Source organism: Narcine bancroftii, chromosome 3 (assembly GCF_036971445.1).
Source record: "Narcine bancroftii isolate sNarBan1 chromosome 3, sNarBan1.hap1, whole genome shotgun sequence".
Classification (NCBI taxonomy): Eukaryota; Metazoa; Chordata; class Chondrichthyes; order Torpediniformes; family Narcinidae; genus Narcine; species Narcine bancroftii.
Window position 1 is genome coordinate 209,893,197 of NC_091471.1, and position 25,011 is coordinate 209,918,207.

At 44.7% G+C, this 25,011-nt stretch overlaps 1 protein-coding gene across 9 annotated transcripts in view; it reads right to left on the reverse strand.

Annotated features, from left to right (window-relative positions):
• Positions 1-6,488: 6,488 nt before the first annotated feature.
• idua (alpha-L-iduronidase) overlaps positions 6,489-25,011 on the reverse strand; it is a 236,747-nt gene continuing 218,224 nt past the window's right edge. For all 9 annotated transcript variants that reach the window (XM_069926493.1, XM_069926494.1, XM_069926502.1 and 6 more), the window contains 2 exons: positions 7,906-8,021; positions 6,489-6,768 (listed from right to left, as the gene is read on the reverse strand). In XM_069926493.1, coding sequence (XP_069782594.1) covers positions 6,653-6,768; positions 7,906-8,021 — 232 coding nt within the window. In that variant the 3' untranslated portion in view covers positions 6,489-6,652. The remainder of the gene's footprint in view (positions 6,769-7,905; positions 8,022-25,011) is intronic.

Sequence of the window (25,011 nt, forward strand, 5' to 3'; positions counted from 1 at the left end):
CACCCTGGGCTGCCAGAGTTTATTTCAATAGTGAGTGGCTGTACTCCTCACTAACACCTGCGCAGCAACCTTCAATGAGGGAGCTAATACACTGATTCAACAATGTAGAACAACAGGGAGGACAGGAATTTGTGCCTGATCCCTGGGAATCAGCCTGTGGCTCAAGCACATGCCTTTTTAATGTATAGAGAATGGGTCATGTACTTGTAAGTATTTGGACTGCCGAACCAAGTGTTGTGCTTAATAGGGTCTCAGTGCAGTAACTGTGTTGTATGCTACCTTTGAGACTTCATTCAAATTATATTGTGTTTAAAATAGTAATTCGACTGAAGATAAAATTCTTCACTGTAAATCTCTATATTTAATTTTGAACAATTCATTCAGGAAAAGCATGACGTTGTTAGAAATTGAAGTACCTTTAAAGAAATTGCTCGAGACAAAAATTGAGAACAAAGAACATTTATTTTACAACAATGCAAAGTTGGGTGCTTCCCCTTACCCTGGGAATACACACATATACTGGGGCTCACCCAACTTTTATACAGTCAATTTCAGTATCAGAATACCCTCCCCCTTACATTCTTCTGCCCCCTGGATGGGTTTGGCATAGGCAATCCTTCCTGCCTACGTGCAGTTTCAGTACACTTGGAGGACCAGGGGGTATCCTGTGGGTGTCCCATCATGTCATTGTCCTTATCCACACCTTCCTGATTCTAGGGGCTACAGTCTCTTGGTATGCAGAGTTGGCCCATCCTATCTAGGGTTGGCTAATTTCATATGTATAAATCTGTGTAAGGTTAGCTAATTAGATATGTAGGACTTGGTACTTCTGTCTTGGGCTAGGAGACCCTTATCTGAACCAGACTACCTCAACTTCCTACATTCTATTGTACCTTACCATTCCTTATCTTAGTCTTATGGTGGCTCTTGTCACAAAGAAGATTCTTATGTTAATCGTGCTGACTCTGCTTTCCTGCATCCTAATCCCCAAGCTCATCCTGTTTGTACTGGTTACAGCCATTAACTGATGAATTTTAGTTTCTTCCATGTTCATAATTTTAGATCAATTTTCCCATCTCTCACAATCCTCACTTTTCTTTTAGATCAGTAATACTGATCTTTCACCATGATCAGTGTTACTGATCTTTGGTTACTAGTGTCAGTGTGACTGATCCCCCCCCACCCCTTCCTCACTTTTCTTTTAGATCAGTAATACTGAGCTTTCAAGTGTAAGGTAATGTTTTACCCAGCTGGTCAATAACCGAATTGTAACACCTGTGTAAAGTCTTTAGGTAGGGGAGCACCATGAAGGTCAGAGTAGCGAGTCCAGCTGCTTATTAGGGTTGCGAGTATCAGGCTCCAGTTCTCAGTAAAGAGTCTAGTCCATCCCACATCAGTCCGAAGTTGCCACGTCTGAACATGGGCATGGGCAGATTCACGTTGAAACATTGAAGCAGTGTCTTTTAACCACCCGACTTTTGTAAGCATTGTCCTGACGAAGTCTGTGAGAAACGCTGCCTTCAGCAGCGAACGAGTAGCAGTCTGTGAGAAACGCTGCCTTCAGCAGCGAACGAGTAGCAGTCTGTGAGAAACGCTGCCTTCAGCAGCGAACGAGTAGCAGTCTGTGAGAAACGTTGCCTTCAGCAGCGAACGAGTAGCGAGAGTCAGGCGGTTCCGTTGAATTGTGGCTAGTATCTGACGTCCTCTTCAGCCCCGAACCCTAGGGCCACCGATCTCCGAAGGCTGTCTGGAGTCTGATATTGAGGTGCCAAGCAGCTCACGTTGTTGGTAACTGGTGCTCCCCTTCACGGGGTGATGAAAAGAGACAAAGCTGGGGGGGGGATTGTTTCTCTTGATTTAATTGTGTTTTGCAGCTTGCCTGTGAGTCTCTCCCTGTGTGCGAAATGTACATTGATTAATCACTATGTAGGCTGTTAACTGACTATCGCTACTGTGTTCCCCCTGGTCCGTATTGAAAATGCCCTAAATCTATGCCCTGTCTACACTGTAAAGTAGCACAATTGTAACCTCTGCTGCCCCTATTCCAGGAGGACTTAAAACATAGCGTGTAATGAAGTGACATAAACAGTTAACAAACAATACCCCAATAAATGAATAAACAGGTAAAATACAACAATAAATGTATAAACAGTTAAAATACAACAATAAATGTAACATTACGGCAGTTTGTCACGGCGCAGTGTAAGTTTCAGGGCTGAAGGATGAGGAACTGCACGCCAGGTTGAGGGTTGAGTCTGTGTGTCGTGATGTTGTGGTTCGGAAGCTGGTTTGCTTCTTTGGATGTGGGTCCAGCCTTTCTCTCTTGTTCTTACTGTGGTGTCTGTAATTAAAAGTACACAGTAGGGACCATCCCAGGCAGGTTTTAGTTGATCCTCTTGCCATGCTTTTACATATAACCAATCACTAGATTTTAATAAAATGAATAACAATCTGACTTTCCTTTCTGTTAGTGTAAAAATTGTAAAATGAAACACAAACCATATTTCCATGGGTTTTGAATATGTTAGACCTTATTAAAATGCAGTTGGAGCTGCTTGTCTGTATGAGGCACAACCCTCCAATTTGTTAGAGTGAGTACATAACAGACATTGCAGCACAAGAGCCCCTGCAAGAGAGCTTGAAACATATTCAACCTTTAGTTCTGCCTTAAGAACACAATTAGCCATAATGATTGGGCGAGTGATATTAACTGTATTGTAACTGAATTTATTTTAAAATAGCCGAGTGGGAATAAGACATGTCTTTGTTACTGCCGACGGCCATGAATTTGACGATTATTTAACATCGCTATTGTAATTGTAAAATTAAATGCCTTGTGCCACAGCTCACAACCATATTCCATATAATAACCATATAACAATAACAGTACGGAAACAGGCCATATTGGCCCTTCTAGTCCGCACCGATTTACATGATACTCCAACTAGTTCAACCTACCTACTACTCCCTGCCCATAACCCTCCAAACCCCTCACATCGATGTACTCATCACTGCCACTGTAATATAGTTGAACTAACCGCTACACTACCCAAAGTGAGACAAGAGCCCATGCATTTTCTGACTAAAGGTCACAAGTGCAGCCAACAGACTACTTCAAGGCACTTTCAGCCTTGCTCCTCTGTGCAGCCATGTAATCTTTGAGAAGAGGCAAACATAACCAAGGGCATTAAGAGGGTAAAAATCTGGCAATTTTCTCTCCACAGAGAGCATTGGGGAGCTTGGAACTGATTGTTGATTTTGTAAAATGAAGTTGAACAGGCTTGTACACATTTTCAGACTGCTTGTGCAGTGAGTGCCATACACCATGGTCTTCTGATTCATTGGTGAGGAGGTGATCAGTAAGATGCAGCAGTGGAAGCGCTTGCTCAAAGGCTGGAGAAAAATTAGACTTAGACCTGGATTTGTCAGAATGATAAGAGTTTATCTAAAGCTGGCTTTAGATAGAAGAACATCCTGCGTTCCAGCAGACCCAGCGTAAGTTGAAAAAAAATCTTAATTGGAGACGTACCTTGTCTAACATTAACAGCACTGTATCAGTCCTCATACTGATCTCACTACCCTGCTCTCTCCCAACAGTCCCTGTAAGCTTTCCGAAAATGTGATTAACCAACGAGGCTACAAAAAATTCACCTTAGAGGAATTATCAAAGTTTATTGGAAAAATCAACGATGCTTGTGATGACCTTTAATACATTATATGAAGGTAAATGACAGTCATGCTATTGTGTCATCGTAAAATCATAAGTAGGGGAGCACCTGTATTACCTTTCATATTTTTGCAATGTTGATTGCACACACAATCATTTAAGTACCGGCTAGTTTCTATAATATTGCACTTAAAGTTTAGCTGCATGAATCCTGGAGCTTGTGGAGTCATTAGTGAATCAAGAAATATTGGTGCCATGCCAATTTCTCTGTACCATGCCAATTTCCCAGTCCTGAAGCCGGGACGTAGTGAATAGTATCAGGTACAAGATCTGTGAGTAATTAATGCTATTATTATTCCTATGCGCCCAATTGTTCTGAACGATGCCACCAATTTAAATCATATTCCACCTATTGCAGTACTCACACACCACCATAGACCAGTTCGCAGGTTTATTTCTCCATTAAGCTGAATCCAGTCGCGCAGGGTTTACCTCCGTGATTATTTACAATGTAACTTCCGCACTACCGGATTTAAATATAAACCTGATGAATGGGGGAATGTTATCATGAATTAAATAACAGCGGTAATACAGAGAAATTGTGCTGAGGCATTAATTTCACTCCGGAGGAAAATGCACCAGAGAAATGAATGATTAAACTTATAGGAATCCCCATAGGAATCCCCAGAGGTATCTTTATTCTCCAGAAGTGGGTGATCTTTAAACTCACGGACCTTGACTGCTGAATGTGTAGAAGAAATGTACTAAATCTATTGATAGGACTCCATACTTCTAACTGCAAGACAAGAGCCTGAAGCCTCAATTTGAAGTGCCACAGTGCACTTAAAGGGACATGCACACTCCCCCTTCAACTGGCTGATCCAGCCACTTTACACATCAGATCCTTTCTTTATCTTACATACACTTAAAATAAGACGTGTAGAACTCACCCTATTTGCGCAAACATTTCTCCCTGCAAATGTTATAACATCACTCAACTCTCAGGTACTCCCTGTGCAAAATCACATTTGAATACAATTTATTTCATAAATTGGAATTAACTGGTAGTTAAATTCGCTAATTCTACAGTATTGAAAAACGATCATTTATGACATTTAATTTTTAGCATGAATTTTAATCAATATTGGTCAGTGACTGAAGTGGGAAGTCGTGATTTATGAAATTATCTCTGGCCTCTACTCTCCCACTCCCGACGCTTCTCCCAACATTCAGGAGCTGGCACACAGTCCCTGCCTTTTTCATGTTACTCATCTACTATTCCTTTAACTGCTTGCATCAAAATGTTAGCCTTTGCTTTCTGCTTATCCTCAGATGTCTGGACAAATGCTTTTTGTGTGATCTGTAGAAGCTGGGTTATTCCCTGCTCATGCCAATTTTCTGTCTTTTGTAATTTTCTCCTAATGTCTGGGGCTGAGTTGGTAACAAAACCTGTTAGTACTAATTGTTCCCCTGCTGGGGATTCTATGTCGAGACCTCCATATTTTATATATATTTGGTCCCAAAAATTGGTCTAACTGTTCGGCACATCCCTGGGGATCTTCTATCAGGGAGGTCAGTTCTTTCTTAAAGTTATGCACTTCAGTCACATTTACAAAACCGAGACCCCCTCCCACGGGAACCTCCCGCAGGGGTCTCATCCAGCTAACTTCTAGCTTATTATTTCTGACCTTGCCCTTTCTTCCAGTAGGTTACGTACCTCCGTACTGGTCAAGGGCACATTTACCTTCGTACTGGTCAAGGGCACATTTACCTTCGTACTGGTCAAGGGCACATTTACCTGCCCTTTCTTCCAGTAGGTTCTCACTCTGTTCTAAATTACAACAATCTCTCTCCTGTCAACGGAGATGGTAATCGAGCGCTTTGTGAGCGAGTTACCATACCACTCCTATTCTTTTCTCTTTTCTCTAACTGTGGGGGAGGAGGGGAAGGTGCAGAAGGGTAGGTCATAGGAGGGGAAGGAAAGATAGGAAAGATAGGAGCCGGCATAGGAGGAACATAAGGTGGAGGGAGGGAATGTAGCACATCCCACCCCTGTGATTCAGGGACAAAAGGTTCCTCCTCTCTCTTATCCTTGAGTTCTTTCTCACTCAAAACCAGTTGTTCAATGGGTCCCTTGAGCCAGCAGGCTGCATATTCCCTGCTCTCAACATTGTCTCTCTCTGGTTTTGATTGAGCCAGATGTTCAAAGCTTGACACATCCATTCATCCTCGGATCCGAACTTTGGCCAGTACACGGAGCTCTCTTTAACCGGGCGTTTAACCCATTCAATACAACAATACCTGACCATTGTCAGTTTGTCTTTCCCACGGGTCCTTCCCGTGCCCCACTCAGATAACATCAACCCAAGCGGGCTGTACGTAGCTATCTGGTGTTCACATCCTGAACCAGGACTCTCTTCCTTGCTACTCATAATTCCCATACTGATAGGCAAGTAAAATTCCTCTTACCGAGTTCCAGTAGCAATGCTCTAGCGCGCTTCCTCCCATCGTTTGTTCTCAATGCCTCTTCTCGGATATCACTCGCTTCTTCCACTGACCAGCCACCCGTCGTCCGTGAGTCCACCTGAATTAGCTGGGGTGCACCTACTCTCGTCGTCGGGGTACTCTGTCAGTGGAGGGAGTGTGATCCCGGACGAGCCCCCATTTGTTAGAAATTGAAGTACCTTTAAAGAAATTGCTCGAGACAAAAATTGAGAACAAAGAACATGTTCATAATTTTAGATCAATTTTCCCATCTCTCACAACGTGGATCTTATTCATCAGTGAAACATGCAGTACAAATTTATTACACATTATAAAAGACCACTAAGAATATTTTATTGAACATTATAAAAATATTCCATTCGTGCCATTAGTTTGAAATAAGAATTATTTTGACTTGTGTCATGGAATCGTAGATAACAACCAGTACAGAGCAGACTTGTACATTTATATCGACATTTACTCAATGTCATACAATTGCTCTTAACAGTATTTATTAGTATCCCCTTCAATGTATTTAACCGGTTCAGAATATTCTCCAGCCTCTCCCCAGTAATCCACTGCACCAATCCGGTAGAAACCGGATACTTGAGGAAGACCTGTCAAAAAGGAATAAAAAAGAGGAATGATTTAAAAAAAACTATTTTTGTCCCAAATTTCTTAAAGCCAAACCTCTATACCATGCACTTGGTTGGAGCCTGATCTAAAACCTAGTTGTTGTTCTTGATTCAGACCTCTAAACTCTTTCAGTACCCCTGAGCCTCGCGAAGGGTGCTGCAAGGTGGGTTCTCCTTTTTCTGAAAACAGGCAAGAATAACATTCCGACCTCAGCCACAGGCCACCTTTGGGCAAACTGTGGCAGATATTATTGCCACAAAGATATGAGACAAATACCTGCAGACGATGCTGTGGCCGAGGTTGAAATTCTATCCTTGCCCGATATGAGGAAAGGCCGCTGTGGTGACCATTTTCTGGCCATTCCTCATGACAGTGAGGGGCAGGGTCTGTGCAACAGGGAAGCTCAGCAGACGAGATGGGAGAAAGAGCTCTACTCACATCCCAAAATGCCAGAGTATACCTCAATTTTGGGTATAATGTCAGAATTCTCTCTCATAATACATGGATTTATTGCAAACCACAACAATGACATTTTCCATCTCAGTTAGGTTGTTTGACGAAGTGCGTTAGGCAAAGCATGTGAGGCAAAAAAGATTTTTTTTGGATTTCTCTTTCATTAATTATTTCATTACATCTTCAAAAATATTGTCATAAATGCATGAAACAGAAGAAGTGAAAAGTATCACCGATTAAATAACCATTTGATTAAAATAGGATAGGAGACCACCTACAAGGATCATGTTTGTGCTTTAGCAAAGAAAACGAGCAAGATCAGAATTACTTGGTCTGGAGTAAAGTTGCATTTATGGCAGCCATGTTATTCATTAAAGAAATTACAATTGTGTTTCCTTCCAATATTTTCCACCTGTATATTCAGATGTGAGCACTAAATCAGCAGTATTTCAACTTGAATATATTTATTAAAATAAGTTGATTGTAGTAAAAGTCAAATGCACTTGTTTTTTCTTGCTTTAATTTGCTGTATAAGCAAACAACACTGTAATATATTTAAGAAGGAAAATGTATGTATCTTGATCAATATGGTTTATAGTGTGAAAAAAAAAATTTAAAAATTTTTTTTTTGCTGTATAAGCAAAAATATAAATCATAACACTAACCTTTTCTGTTACTGAGTGGAGCATGTACAAAAATGGTAAATATAGTATCTTTATCATTGATCCTCTTGTAAACTTTTCCATCAACTGAAAACTCTACTTTAAATGTTTTCAAACATCTGAAAAAAAGAATCAAGAACATTGAAACACTTGTATTTCAAAAGACAAATTGCTGATATTTACAATTAAGTTTAAAATGAGGTTGCTGTTTAAAAACTTGTTGCACTGGTCTCACTAAATTGGATAGTTTTTACGCAAATCATTTAATTTTTCAGGCATTATTAATATTATGTGAAGTTGTGTGACAGCTTGTTCTTGCTTGTCACATATTGTAGGTTCTTGGCAAAAAAGTGAAAAGCTTTGTTCTTTTTCAATCTTTTTATTATTATTATAATTTTATAAACACATACAGTTCAAAGAGATATAAAAAAATACATAGTAAGTAATGAATTAATACAGAGATATTAAACAATAATATTACAGAATAAAAATATATCATAAAAAAAAATTTTTGATCAGTTTAGGGTGTGAACTATCTCTAAAAAAAAGATATAATTAATAACAATATATGAAAAAAGAGAAAAAAAAAACCCAAAAAAGAAGAAAAAACAAATCTGAATTTAAAAAAACAAAAAAAAAACTTTAAAAAAAAACCTACAGATATAGCTAAACCACGCCGATCACTCTGATCTCATCTTACAGCCCAATTATTATACATAATCATAGAAAGAAAACAGAGCCAGATCAACTCACCACAAATGAAAAAATTGAATAAATGGTCGCCAGGTTAACTCAAACTTAGAAGGGTCATAGACAGAGTTTCTAATTTTCTCTAAATTTAAACATAGTATAATTTGGGTAAACCATTGGAAAACAGTGGGAGGATTTACCTCTTTCCAATTTAATAGTATAGATCTTCTAGCCATTAGTGTAAGAAAAGCAATCATACGATCCGCAGGAAGAGATAAATAAGTCAAATCTATCATAGGTAATCCAAAAATTGCAGTAATGGGATGTGGTTGTAAATCAATATTCAAAACAGTAGATATAATGGAAAAAATTTCCTTCCAATAATTCTGTAAAGAGGGACAGGACCAAAACATATGTGTAAGGGAAGCTATTTCCAATTGACATTTATCACATATAGGATCGATATGAGAATAAAAGCGATGGAGTTTATCTTTAGACATATGAGCTCTATGAACAACTTTAAACTGTATTAGTGAATGTTTTGCACATAGAGAAGAAGAGTTTACCAGTCGCAGAATTTTATTCCAATTTTCATTAGAAATATGAAGGTTGAGTTCTCTTTCCCAATCATTTTTAAACTTTTCAAAAGTCCCAGAATTTATAGTGAAAAGCTTTGGGTTATCCAACTTTCATCTGTCAAGGTGTGAGAAACATAAGTACCTTCACAGATTTCGCTCCAGACAAAAATTGAGAACAAAGAACATTTATTGTACAACAGTGCAAAGTTGGGTGCTTCCCCTTACCATGGGAATACACATACATACCCAACTTTTATACAGTTCATTTCAGTGTAGAGATACCCCCCCCCCCCATAACATTCTTCTGCCTCCTGGATTGGTTTGGCATTTGGTAATTCTGTCTGCCTACGTGCAGTTTCTAGTAAACTTGAAAGACCATGGGGTATCCTGTCTGGGTCCCATAATGTCATTGTCCTTATTCATGAATCTGCCTTTGTCGTTATTCACACATCTCAACCCCCAGGACTTACTAATTCTATATGCAGAACTTGCTAATTCTTTCTATCACTATAAGACCTTTCTTCTATTGTACTTGCGTAACCCTTCCTCACACTCTTAACGGAATTCATCCCTATTCAGCACTTACTTAACTTCCTCTAGTCTAGTCTATTATTCTTTATTTTATTCATACTAACTTTACTTCCTATAATCTATTATTTTATTCATACTAACTTTACTTCCTATAATCTATTATCTCTCACAAAGGTATAACGGTATTCCTTGTTACTTGTCAAGCCAAGCTTCAAAGTTAGGCCAGATCCAAAGTTATTTGCGTAGATAGGCCACACCCCTGATTCTCCGGCACTTCTGTCTTTTGAAGACATTTGGAAATATTCTCCCTCTTCTTTGCAGGTGGCCTATCTTTTTGTTATGCTTTGATTGATTGGAAATGCAATTAAATTCAACCAGGAAGTACTCAATGCCTTGGCCGACTCAAAGATGGATAAATTGCCAAGACCCGATGGGGTTTATCCCAAGCTGTTGTGGATGGCAAGGGGAGAAATCTCTTGGGCTCTAGCTGAGATTTATAAATCACTGCTGGGCACAATTGAGGAGTGAGGTACCAGATGACGAGAAGGCAGCAAATCTGGTGACCCTTTTCAAAAGAGGCAGGAAGAAAAAAACCCTGGTAACTATAGATATTTTAGCCTGTTAATAGTTGTCGGAATGATACTGGAAAATGTTCTGAGGGGGAGCATTAATGTTCACTTGGCATAAAAAAGTTTCCAAGTGACCTACAAGCAGAGTAGTTTAGGTTAAGAAATGATTTAATGACACGGACACTTGTTTTCACACCGCAGGTGAGCGGTGACCCTACTTTGTCCTGGAGAAATTCCCAGGAATTCAGAACCTCCTGGACCTTTCACACCGTAGACCAAATTCCTGGGAATTTGCCATCCCCAGCAACTTAGGGGGAAGTCCCGCCCCCCAACCGATGAAGTGTTACATGCTCACAGGAGTAAGAGTAAGTTCCACCCCTGCCTGTGGATTGCCCATCAACTCCCTCCCCCCCAGCCGTCGGTAGGTTGGTCGCTCGCCGCTCCCTCCCCCACAGCCAGTAGGTCGCTCACCTGCCATCTCCCTTCCTCCTGGCCATTGGTAGGTTGGTCACTCGCCTGCTCCCTCTCCCTCCCAGTCGTCGGTAGGTCGCTTGCCCGCCCACTCTCTCCCTCCCGGCTGTCAGTAGGTTGGTTGCTTGTCTGTTCCCTCTCCCTCCCTCCCCCTGGCCATTGGTAGGTTGGTTGCTCGCCCGTTCCCTCCCTCCCAGCTGTTGGAAGGATGGTTGCTCGCCCACCTACTCCCCCACTCCTGTCCGCAAGTATGTTGGTCGCCTGCCCACTCCCTCTCCCCCCTAGCTGTCCATCGGTCAGTCGCCTGCCCACCCAGGCCCCCCCCCATGCTTTGAGGCCGCTTTGGCATGATGGTGGCACAATGTGGGATGAATGGGCGGCTTTGTTTCCCATAATCCCTCACGCAGCTGGAACCACTCTGGGAAATTCGTGGGCCGACCTTTTCACACCACAAGTTCATGAGAGGCTTCCCAAGGAGATTTCGGGGAAATCTCCATTTTACAATGGGTTTGGGTTTATTGCAACATTCTAGTTAGGCCACAGCATGAGTCTTGTAGTTCTGCACCTGAGCGACAATACCACTAGAGAGGGTGCAGATGTGATTCACTGGGATGTTGCCTGTGATCAAACGTTATTTTCTATTTAATTCTCAAAATGCTTGATGCTTATAATTGGTTGGTGCATCTCTTATAGTTTACTTTTCATATTTGCTTATCAGTGTTCCGATTTCCATGTCATCCTCTGAGTGAAGTAGGCAAGGAGTCATACAGGAACAAGAACAGGCCCTTCGGCCCACCATGTCCATGCCAACAATCAACTATTCATCCATACTAATCTCATTTATCAGCATTTACCCATAGCCTTCCACACCTTGCTGATTCAAATGCCTATCCAGAGAGAACTTAAATGTGACAATACCAACCACCACCATATTCACAGGCAACAGATTCCACATCCTAACAACCCCTTGATGAAAGAAAATATCCTCAGGTCCCATCCAAACCTCTTGCTCGTTGCCTTAATCTGGCTTTAGATTCCTCCATTATAGGGAAGGATTTCTCACTAACCACCCTGTTTATGCCGTCATAATTTTGTATACCTCTTTCAGGTCCCCCTTTAGCTTCCTCTGCTCCAAGGAAAACAAAGCCAGCCTATCCAACCTTTCCTCATAACTGAAATGTCCATCACAGGCAACATCCCGGACAATCTCCTCTACACCCTCTCCAGTGCTCTAATGCATCCACTAGCATCTGGCTGACACTGTTTGTATATTTATCGGTCTGGGCATGCCCATTGTACCCGTGGACCCTTAACAGACTCCTGAATAAAAGCGACTGCTCCACAGCCCCCTCTCAGTTCAGGACAGTTGACCAGCATTAACCATATAACCATTTACAGCACAGAAACAGACCAGTTTGGACCTGCTAGTCCGTGCTGAACATCTTCTCCCACCTCGTCCCACTGACCCGCATTTGGGCCATAACTCTCCACACCTATTGTGCAATATACCTATTGTAGCATGAATAAAAGCTCTCATGACTGGAGGGTGAACAAACGCGTTTATTAGCTTATAACTATGGGTAGGGTTTCACAGTGGTCTTCAGAAGGGTTCTGGGTATAGGCAGGAAACTAGGGGTATATGTGAGCAGATGGAGGGCGGAGCCATTCATCAGGCACAACATAGTACCAATGAATCCCAGTTCACTGCATTTACCCCTTCCTGCAGGATTTAGGGTCTGTGAATAAAGACAGAGAACATGGGTTCAGAAAAAAAGTTGAAAAGTATTCAGTTATTTACAAATTTATAGATTTAAGTGGTCCGGGGGTCTTGAGATCCTGATGGAGCGCCTTAGCATTCTTTCTTCTTTGGCTTGGCTTCGTGGACGAAGATTTATGGAGGGGGTAAATGTCCACGTCAGCTGCAGGCTCGTTTGTGGCTGACAAGTCCGATGCGGGACAGGCAGACACGGTTGCAGCGGTTGCAGGGGAAAATTGGTTGGTTGGGGTTGGGTGTTGGGTTTTTCCTCCTTTGTCTTTTGTCAGTGAGGTGGGCTCTGCGGTCTTCTTCAAAGGAGGTTGCTGCCCGCCGAACTGTGAGGCGCCAAGATGTACGGTTTGAGGCGATATCAGTCTCTTCTGGCCACTGGCGGTGGTCAATGTGGCAGGCACCAAGAGATTTCTTTAGGCAGTCCTTGTACCTCTTCTTTGGTGCACCTCTGTCACGGTGGCCAGTGGAGAGCTCACCATATAACATGATCTTGGGAAGGCGATGGTCCTCCATTCTGGAGACGTGACCCACCCAGCGCAGCTGGATCTTCAGCAGCGTGGACTCGATGCTGTCGGCCTCTGCCATCTCGAGTACTTCGATGTTAGGGATGAAAGCGCTCCAATGAATGTTGAGGATGGAGCGGAGACAACACTTGTGGAAGCGTTCTAGGAGCCGTAGATGATGCCGGTAGAGGACCCATGATTCGGAGCTGAACAGGAGTGTGGGTATGACAACGGCTCTGTATACGCTAATCTTTGTGGGCTGGAGCGACCGGCGTGGGTGAAGGAGGCTGGAGCGGCCGGCGGGTGAGTACGGTGCTCAAGTCGGGTACCGGCATTGTTTCGGCCAGCCCCCTTTTCCCCCGCCGGCCGCTCCAGCCTCCTTCTCCCCCGCTGGTCGCTCCAGTCCCCTTCTCCCCCCGCCTACAGCTCTAGCCCTGCAGTCCCCACGCTGACAGCCCAGCCAGCTGCCCCTGTCCGGCTTTTATGCGGCTGCATTCAGATGGCTAGGGAGGCCACTGTGCTGCGGCGATTATCACTCTCGGAGGAGGGTTACAAAGTTTGCCTCGCAGACGCCTCCTGCACATTCACGTGGCCTCCTAACAGCCGCATATTGCCAAAATATGCCGCTTTACAAGTGGGGCAATTGGTCATCTGAAAGTGCCTTATGATTCAGTAGAGCCCATGTCAATTAGGCATTTAGTGGAATGTCAATTTACCTTCACAGTCACTATGGAGTTTCTGAACTGGTGAGGTCTGTCCTGATCTAGGACCATAGAGAGTATGGTCCCCGGAGACTCCATGCTCCTCACTCAAGTGGCCTCCACCGTCCTGGGTTTCCCTGAATGGGTAAGGTGGTGTTGACCTTGTGGTATAGCAAGATGGTCGCCCTCCTTCCTCCTCCGATGATGATGGCACCGAGTTTGAATTTGGGTCACAGCAAGATAGCCACCGAGCCTTTTCACGCCATTTCCTAACTGCCACCCTCCGTCAACATGTAGCACAGCAAGTGCATTCAGTTGAATTCAGAGCAGACGGCTTGGGGATGGAATCAGATTCGGAAGCGGTGCAGGCCACAGAATTCCCTGGGATTCCCCTCACGTGGCAAACCCTCGCCCAATGCCCTTTCTTGCCACAGCTGAAACACACTGAGTCTTTGGCTGGGCAACGAGATCGGGGATGCTGGCTCTTGCTGCATAAAAAGCACTCCCTAGCATGGGAAGTGGCAACTGTTAGGGCTGGGGTAGCAGGAGCAGCCGATCCTTGAAAGGGTTCTCTTAGGCGAGCGAGCTCGCTGGCTTCGAGGTCGTCATTCTCGAGCTTGGCCTCTTCCAGTGATTTGGCCAGTTCAACATGGCTAGTCAGGTCCTTCTTTTCCGATTTGAGCAGTCACTGCCTCATGTACCTCGAGCGGACCCCCGCGACTAGAGTGTCCTGGATCGTTCTTCCTCAAGAACACAGCCCATAGCCACTTCGTACCTGCACTTCTTGGCAAGCATCCACAGATCCAGCTGGAAGTCATTGATGGTCTCTTCTGGCCACTGGCAAATAGTGAGTCGGTGCCTCGCTAGGCCCTCGTTTTGCAACTTCAGGTACCTAGCCTTCAACGCCTCAATGGCAGTGTCACATGTAGTGCCATCCCTGATACCCTTTCGTTCCTACCCTTGAAATGAGTGAAGACCTTCTGAGTTCATTGGTGTCAACAACATCTCTGGGTCGCGTTCAGGTAGGCCTGGGAGCAGTCTAGCCAGTATGTAAACTCCTCAGTTGCGTTGGGGGATAGAGGGTCTATCAGTAACATACCAGGCTTGAGTAATGCTTCCATTGTTTAGGGAATAAGCTAATAAAATTGTAGTGTGAATAAAAGCTCTCACAACTGGAGGAGAACAAATGGTTTTATTAGCTTATAACTATGGGTAGGGTCTCACAGTAGTCTTCAGAAGGGTTCTGGGTTTAGGAGGGAAACCAGGGTTATATGTGAGCAGATGCGGGCAGAGCCGGGAGGTGGAGCCAACCATCAGCCAAACACCCACCCAGTGAATCCCAGTTCACTGCATCTATCCAACCTATCCTTGAATATTAACATCGATCTCACTTCTCCCACCACTGCCGGAAGTTCATTCCATACCCCCACCCTCTGCATGAAGAAATAATTCCCCCTTTTGTTTCCCTTAAACCATTCCCCTTTTACTCTCAATCCATGTCCTTTTGTTTGAATCTCCCCCACTCTCAGTGGAAAAAGCCTATCCACATTGACTCTATATTTCCCCCTTATAATTTTGAATACTTCTATCAAATCACACCTCAACCTTCTTCGCTCCAGAGAATAAAGTCCCAGCTTGCTCAACCTTTCCCTGTAACTCAAACACTGAAACCCCGACAACATTTTCGTAAATCTCCTCTGCACTCTCTCTATACTGTTTATATCCTTCCTGTAATTTGGCGACTAAAATTGCACACAATATTCCAAATTTGGCCGCACCAATGCCTTATACAATTTCAACATAACATCCCAACTCCTGTATTCAATACTCTGATTTATGAAAGCCAACATACTAAATGCCTTCTTTACCATCCTATCCACGTGATTCAACTTTCAATTATGTACCATGACTCCTAAATCCCTTTTTTCCACTATACTCCTCAATTGTCTACCATTTAACGTGTATGTCCTATTTTGATAAGTCCTACCAAAATGTAGCACCTTGTATTTATCAGTATTAAACGCCATTTGCCATCTTTCAGCCCAATCTTCTAACTGTCCTATATCACCCTGTAAGCTTTGATAATCTTTCTCACTGTCCACAACACCATCAACCTTTATATCTTTGGCAAATGTACTAATCCAATTTGCCACCTTATCATCTAGATCATTAATATATATGACAAACAGCAGTGGACCCAGTACTGATTCCTGAGGCACTCCACTCGTCACCGGCCTCCAATTCGACACACAATTTTCCACCATTACTGACATTTCCCATCCAACCATTGCTGAATGTACCTCATTAATACCTAATGCTTCCACCTTCCTTACTAACCTCTTATGGAGAACCTTATCAAAAGCCTTAGTAAAGTCCAAATAGACAACATCCACCACCTTCCCCTCATCAACCTTTAAGTAACCTCCTTGAAAAAAACTCTATAAGATTTGTTAAACATGATCTACCACATAAAAAAAACCATGCAGACTACTCTGAATCAATCCCTGTCTTTCCAAATAGTTGTACATACCATCTCTAAGAATACTTTCCATTAATATATCCACCACTGACGTCAGACTTACAGCCCTATAATTACCAGGTCTACTTTTGAATCATTTTTTGAACAGTGGAACTACATGAGCTACCCTCCAGTCCTCCGGCAATTCCCCCGTGCCCAGTGATATTTTAAACATTTCTGTCAACGCCTCCACTATTTGTTAACTAACCTCCCTCAGGGTCCTAGGGAATATTTTGTCAAGACCTGGAGATTTATTCACCTTGATTATTGTCAATATAGCCAAATCTACCTCCTTATTAATTCTTATATTATCCATGTGCTCCCTATCATATATCTTCACTTCAGCCAGCTCAATATTCTTTTACTTCATGAATACTGAAGAAAAAAAAAGTTTAAAATTTCATCCCTCTCCTCTGGCTTCTCATCCAAATTTATCCCTCACAATTCTTTTATTGGATTTATTTTTACTTTGCCTGCCAAAGCAGCTTCATATCTCCTTTTAGCTTTTCTAATTTCTTTCTTAAAATTTCTTTTACACTCCTTAGAAAGCAGTTCATTTATTCCCTGCTGTTTATTCCTGTTGTACACATCCCTCTTCCTCCAAACCAAATTCCCAATATCTTTTGAAAATTACTGCTCCCTACAGTTTCTAACCTTTCCTTTAATCCTCACAGAGACATACCAATTCTGTGCTCTCAGAACTTCTCCTTTGAATATCCTCCACCTATCTGCCATGAAAATATTCCAATCCACACCCTCCAAATCTTTTCTCATCCCTTCAAAATTTACTTTCTTCCAATCAAGAATCTCAAACTTTGGCCCATCTCCATTTTTTTCCATTACTAGCCTAAAACTAATAATATTGTGATCACTAGACCCAAAGTGTTCCCCAACACAAACGTCTGACACCTGACCTATCTCATTCACACATAGGAGATCCAATACTGCCCCCTCTCGAGTCGGTTCTTCTACATATTGATTAAGAAAACTTTCCTGAACACACTTAACAAATTCTACCCCATCCAGCCCTCTTACATTAACTGGGTGTCCCAGTTAATGTTCTAAGGTTGAAATCTCCCACAACTTCCACCTTATGTTTATTAAACACATACACAATCTCCTTACATATTTGCTCCTCTAATTCACTCAGCCCATTTGGTGGTCTATAATACATTCATTAATATATTCATTAATTAATATATTCATTAATTAATACATTCATTAATATATTCATGCCTCTGCCATTCCTCAATTCTACCCAAATAGCCTCGCTGTATGATCCCACCAAACCATCCTGCCATAGCACTGCTGTCTTTCTTTGGCTTGGCTTCGCGGACGAAGATTTATGGAGGGGGTAAAAAGTCCACGTCAGCTGCAGGCTCGTTTGTGGCTGACCAGTCCGATGCGGGACAGGCAGACACGATTGCAGCGGTTGCAAGGGAAAATTGGTTGGTTGGGGTTGGGTGTTGGGTTTTTCCTCCTTTGCCTTTTGTCAGTGAGGTGGGCTCTGCGGTCTTCTTCAAAGGAGGCTGCTGCTCGCCAAACTGTGAGGCGCCAAGATGCACGGTTTGAGGCGTTATCAGCCCACTGGCGGTGGTCAATGTGGCAGGCACCAAGAGATTTCTTTAGGCAGTCCTTGTACCTTTTCTTTGGTGCACCTCTGTCACGGTGGCCAGTGGAGAGCTCGCCATATAATACGATCTTGGGAAGGCGATGGTCCTCCATTCTGGAGACGTGACCCATCCAGCGCAGCTGGATCTTCAGCAGCGTGGACTCGATGCTGTCGACCTCTGCCATCTCGAGTACCTCGACGTTAGGGGTGTGAGCGCTCCAATGGATGTTGAGGATGGAGCGGAGACAACGCTGGTGGAAGCGTTCTAGGAGCCGTAGGTGGTGCCGGTAGAGGACCCATGATTCGGAGCCGAACAGGAGTGTGGGTATGACAACGGCTCTGTATACGCTTATCTTTGTGAGGTTTTTCAGTTGGTTGTTTTTCCAGACTCTTTTGTGTAGTCTTCCAAAGGCGCTATTTGCCTTGGCGAGTCTGTTGTCTATCTCATTGTCGATCCTTGCATCTGATGAAATGGTGCAGCCGAGATAGGTAAACTGGTTGACCGTTTTGAGTTTTGTGTGCCCGATGGAGATGTGGGGGGGCTGGTAGTCATGGTGGGGAGCTGGCTGATGGAGGACCTCAGTTTTCTTCAGGCTGACTTCCAGGCCAAACATTTTGGCAGTTTCCGCAAAGCAGGACGTCAAGCGCTGAAGAGCTGGCTCTGAATGGGCAACTAAAGCGGCATCATCTGCAAAGAGTAGTTCACGGACAAGTTTCTCTTGTGTCTTGGTGTGAGCTTGCAGGCGCCTCAGATTGAAGAGACTGCCATCCGTGCGGTACCGGATGTAAACAGCGTCTTCATTGTTGGGGTCTTTCATGGCTTGGTTCAGCATCATGCTGAAGAAGATTGAAAAGAGGGTTGGTGCGAGAACACAGCCTTGCTTCACGCCATTGTTAATGGAGAAGGGTTCAGAGAGCTCATTGCTGTATCTGACCCGACCTTGTTGGTTTTCGTGCAGTTGGATAATCATGTTGAGGAACTTTGGGGGACATCCGATGCGCTCTAGTATTTGCCAAAGCCCTTTCCTGCTCACGGTGTCGAAGGCTTTGGTGAGGTCAACAAAGGTGATGTAGAGTCCTTTGTTTTGTTCTCTGCACTTTTCTTGGAGCTGTCTGAGGGCAAAGACCATGTCAGTGGTTCCTCTGTGTGCGCGAAAGCCGCACTGTGATTCTGGGAGAATATTCTCGGCGACACTAGGTATTATTCTATTTAGTAGAATCCTAGCGAAGATTTTGCCTGCAATGGAGAGCAACGTGATTCCCCTGTAGTTTGAGCAGTCTGATTTCTCGCCTTTGTTTTTGTACAGGGTGATGATGGTGGCATCACGAAGATCCTGAGGCAGTTTACCTTGGTCCCAACAAAGCTTGAAAAACTCATGCAGTTTGGCATGCAGAGTTTTGCCGCCAGCCTTCCAGACTTCTGGGGGGATTCCATCCATACCTGCTGCTTTGCCACTTTTCAGTTGTTCGATTGCCTTATATGTCTCATCCAGGGTGGGAACCTCATCCAGCTCTAGCCTTAGGGGCTGTTGAGGGAGCTGGAGCAGGGCGGAATCTTGGACTGAGCGGTTGGTACTGAAAAGAGATTGGAAGTGTTCTGACCATCGGTTGAGGATGGAGATCTTGTCGCTGAGGAGGACTTTGCCGTCTGAGCTGCGCAGCGGGCTTTGGACTTGGGGTGAGGGGCCGTACACAGCCTTTAGAGCCTCGTAGAAACCCCTGAAGTCGCCAATGTCCGCGCTGAGCTGTGTTCGTTTGGCGAGGCTAGTCCATCACTCATTTTGGATCTCCCGGAGTTTGCGCTGAAGATGGCTGCATGCGCGACGGAAGGCTTGTTTCTTCTCTGGACAGGACGGCTTTGTAAGGTGAGCCTGGTGGGCAGCTCGCTTCTTTGCCAGCAGCTCCTGGATTTCCTGGCTGTTTTCGTCAAACCAGTCCTTGTTTTTCCTGGAGGAGAATCCCAGTACCTCTTCAGTGGATTGCAGTATGGTAGTCTTCAACTGATCCCAGAGGGTTTCAGGGGACGGGTCCGTGAGGCGGGTTGCAACGTCGAGCTTTGCTTTGAGGTTTGCCTGGAAGTTTCCTCTCGCTTCGTCTGACTGCAGTTTTCCAACATTGAACCTCTTTCTGGGGGCTTTATTGTTCCTGGGCTTTGGCTTGAAGTGAAGGTTGAGCTTGCAGCGAACCAGCCGGTGGTCAGTGTGGCATTCCGCGCTAGGCATGACCCTGGTGTGGAGCACATCTTGTTTGTCACTTTCTCGCACCAGGATGTAGTCCAGGAGGTGCCAGTGTTTGGATCGGGGATGCATCCAGGTGGTCTTAAGGCTGTCCCTCTGCTGAAAAAGGGTGTTTGTAATGACAAGCCGCTGTTCTGCGCAGAGCTCCAACAGGAGGCGCCCATTGTCGTTGCACTTGCCGACGCCATGCTTGCCCAGGATTCCTGGCCAGGTTTCTGAGTCTTTGCCGACACTGCTGTAATGTTCTCTCAAATAAGCAATGCAACTCCTCCACCTTTTAACCCCCCTGTTCTATCATGCCTAAAATAATGGAATGCTGGAATATTTAACTGCCAAACATGCCCTTCCTGCAACCAAGTTTCACTGATGACCACAATATTATATTTCCATGTGGCCATCCATGCCTAAAGCTCATCCTCCTTATTTACAATGCTCCTTGCATTAAAATATATGCACTTGAGAGACTGCCTTCCACATATACTCCTTTTGTTACCAACTACCTTTACCTTCTTCCCTCCTTCATTTATTTTTTTATGTTCTGTTCCCTCCATTCCTTCTAATTTAGGTGTTTGTTCTCCCTACTCTCCGAACTCTCCTTCGGACTCCCACCCCCCCCTGGCAAAATAGCATTCTGTTGTGAATAAAAGCCTATCAGTTTTATATAACTTCAGTCTTTTGGATTATTGATGGTGCAGATCCTGAAGCCGGAGAAGTTAGAAATTGACCCTCAATTGCCCGAAGCCTCCACCAACTTCGAACTCTGGCTGTGTTGCTTTGAAGCATTCTTGCAGGCATCATCTGCCATCGTTTGATTAGAGAACGACAAGTTGAGGATACTACACTCCTGGGTCGGGCCTCTGGTATGCTCAATGATTAGGGACACTGCGACCCAGGGAATTGAGCGCTGGGTATTTCTGGGCCCTACGAACTCTCAGACAGGCCTGCGACTGCAAGGTCGTGACAGCTGTGGAGAACATGGCCTGATTAGAGATGCGTAGGCTGCAGGCATCAAATCCACCTACATCCGTCAGAGACTGTTAGAGCAAGATGAACTCAATTTGCAGAGGGTGGATGAGCTGGTGGGCACGCTGGAGGTGGCCCTCCAAAACATGGAAGCTTACTTAGCTGACATCGCAGCCGCCTTGTCGTTACCCCAGTGCTGCCATCTTGCAACGTGCTGCCACAGCCATGCACAACCAGCGATCCGACCATAGCCGCTGTACTCTGTGAGCATCTAACTCCGCTAACACCATGTCCCATCAGCGACCTGACTACATCCGCTATAATCCATGAACACCTGAAGTGCTACTTCTGTGGCCTGGGCAAGCATCCAAGGAAACACTGCCCAGTGAAAGACACAGCCTGGTCCAACTGCAGGAAGAAAGGGCATTATGCAAAAGTGTGCAAGTCCAAGGCACACCAATCCAGCAGTCCCATGTGTGGACTGCAGAGGCCGCCATCTTGGCCGCTGTCATCTTCAAGACCCAGCAGCACCATATATGAGCCATGTGGGTCGCATCTTGGATCCCGCCATCTCCTAGACCCAGCAGCGCCATGTGCAAGCCATATGGGCCTCAATCCTGGATCCCGTCATCTTGTGACTGAACACACAAATTCTCCACCACAGCTACAGGCAGTGACCCAACACTGGCCTCCATCCTGCTGGATCAAGGTAGTCCTCACCAACTCGCCAGATCAATGATGGACATCCAGGTAAATGGTCACTTTACGAGCTGCCTGTTCAATAGTGGGAGCATTGAAGAGCTTCATTCACTCGGACATGGTGCAGCACTACTCTCTCGTGGTTAGGCCAGTGAGTCATAAAGTCTCCTTGGCCTCGAAGTCCCATACAGCTGACATTTGTGGCTACTGGGTAGTAACCTTGACTGTGCAGGGCACAGACTACAAAGACTTTAAACTCCTGGTGATGTTACAACTATACACTGTCATGCTACTGGGACTGGACTTCCAATGCCACCTTAAAAGCATGACGATGGTTAACAATGGGCCCCAGCCTCCCTCACTGTCTGTAACCAGCAGTTCTTAAATCGCCCACTGCGTTCTGCCAGCAAGAACCTCCCAGCCCCTACCCCCACCCGTTTCCAGCCAGCAATCCAAAGGTTCCCCATGGTGCACAACCTGCGGACTCTCAACCTACAAAATCGCCCCTCCACTGCTGATCTCTAACCTCACTCTGTTGCCACCAAAAGTCGACAGTACAATGCGGGGACAGAGGCTTTTTTAAGGTCGGAGGTGAAGTGACTACTCAATGAGGGGATCATTGAAGCCAGTATCACCAGGTATTGGCGCAGCTCATCACTCTTAAAGGAGGGCCCTGGTCGCTATGGATATAGCAGGGGAACCCAAACAGAGTGAAGAGGCTGCATAGTGCTTTGATGACTGTGGCAGCTGTCATATCCAGACAGGGAATGGCAAGCAATGGCGGTGAGAAATGGAGAGAAAAACAGAATGGTCATTGACTACAGTCAGACAGATACACGCAGCTGAATGCAAACATATCCAATATGGTAAACCAAATCGCAAAATATCAGGTTTTCTCCACCAATGACTTTAAAGTCAGCTTATCACCAGCTTCTCATCTGCCCAGAGGACTGCCAATACACTGGTTTCAAAGCAGATGGTCATCTCTACCATTTCCTGAGGCTTCCCTTCGGTGTCACAAATGGGGTTTTGGTCTTCCAGTGGGCGATGAACCGAATAGTAGACGAGTATGAGCTGCAGGCCACATTCCCATATCTGGACAATGTCATTATTTGTGGCCATGGCCTGCAGGACCATGATGCCAACCTTCAAAAATTCCTCCAGACTGCAAAACTCCTTAACCTCACATATAAGGATAAATGTGTATTTTGCATGACCCACCTTGCTATCTTTGGTTGCGTGGTAAAGAATGGGGTAATTGGCCCCGACCCCGATTGCATGCATCTACTTTTGGAACTTTCCATTCCCCACCAACCTCAAAGCCCTGAAAAGGTGCTTGGACTTCTTTTCCTACTGTGCCCAGTAGGTCCCCAATTATGCAGACAAGGCTCAGCCCCTCATTAAATCTACTCCTTTCTCCTGACACCAGTGGCCCATGGAGCTTTCAGCTACATCAAAGCAGACATCGCAAGGCTATGATGACTCTGTGGGTGAATCCATCCCATTCCAGGTGGAGAGTGATATATCCAACTTCACCCTGGCAGCTGCACTTAACCAGGCTGGCACACCCGTTGCTTTCTTTTTACACACCCTAATGTGCCCCAAAATTTGACTTTCTTCTGTCAAGAATGAGGCCCGAGCTATTGCTGAGGCAGTATGACACTGGAGATGCTACCTAGCAGGCAAATGATTTACCCTGCTGACTGACCAACGGGCGTTAGCTTTCACGTTCAACAATCAGCCGCGTGGTAAAATCAAAAACGACAAGATATTGAGGTGGAAAATTGAACTTTCCACCTACAACTAGGATACCTTGTTCTAGCCAGGGAAACTCAATGAGCCCCCAGATGCTTTATTCTGCCGATTGTATGCCAGCACACAAACTGTAAACCCTCCTCAATGACCTCTTCCACCCTGGAATCACCAGGTTCTTCCATTTTAACAAAGCTCACAATCTGCCTTACTCCATTGAGGAGGTAAGGACTATGACCAGGAACTGCCAGATCTGTAGAAAGGGCAAACCACACTTCTATCAACTGGACAGAGTGCAACTGATAAAGGCCACTGGCCCCTTTGAACACCTGAGCATTAATTTCAAAGGACCCCCTTCCCTCCTCTGACTGCAATGTGTACTTCCTCAATGTTATCAATGAGCATTCATATTTTCCATTTGCCATTCCCTGCCTGGACATGACAGCTGCCACAGTCATCAAAGCACTATGCAGCCTCTTCACTCTGTTTGGGTTCCCCTGCTATATCCATAGTGACCAGGGCCCTCCTTTAAGAGTGATGAGCTATGCCAGTACCTGCTGGCCAGAGGTATTGGTGAGCAGAACCACCAGCTACAACCCTTGAGGGAACGGGCAGGGAGAAAGGGAGAATGCCACCATTTGGAATGCCATCCTCCTAGCCTTCCGGTCTAAAGGCCTTCCAGTCTCTCGCTGGCAGGATGCCCTCCCGGAGGCACTCCACTCGATCAGATCACTCATTTGTATTGCCACTCCACATGAGAAAATGTTACCTTCCCCACGAATTCTGCAACAGGGTCCACGCTGCCAGCCTGGCTGATGTCCTTAGGGGTGGTCCTACTCTGGAAGCACACAGCGAGCCATGTCTGACCTATTGGTTGAAAACGTGCACCTCCTCCACGCTAATCCCCTAAATACCTATGTGGCTTACCCTGATGGGCATGACCATGACCGACCATCCTACACCCCCCTCTCCTATCTTCACCCATGATGCACCAGAGCCATGGTGCATGGTGCCCCAACGAATGGCATTCCAGACTCGTCACCACACATCCACCAAACCAACACCAACAACTGTGCCCCAGAATACCCAAGACCCCATTGCAGTGACTCAGCCGCAGCCAGCACTATGACGGTCACAGCTTCTGAAAGACTTAATTTATGGTAACTTCTGATGCACTTCACTCTGCCAGACTCTTTTTAAAAACAAGGGGTGAATGTGGTAAACCACTGTCTGTATATTTATCTGTCTGGGCACACTCATTGGCTGATTGTAATTGGGTAATAATGACAGCTCTGACCGGAGTGCATTAGGAGGTTCAAGAAGTAAATTAGCATGGAGTTTTAGCTTATAGGTGCATGTAAGCTGGGCTTATGAAAAATGTTTTTGTTGTTATAACTAACTACAGGGGTATTTTTAATATTATTTTAAAAATAATAAATTTCTGCTGAAGCATTGCACAAAAACTTTAGAGACAGTCATTTTGATGTCACCCCCTCTGATGTTGCCACCCAGTGCAG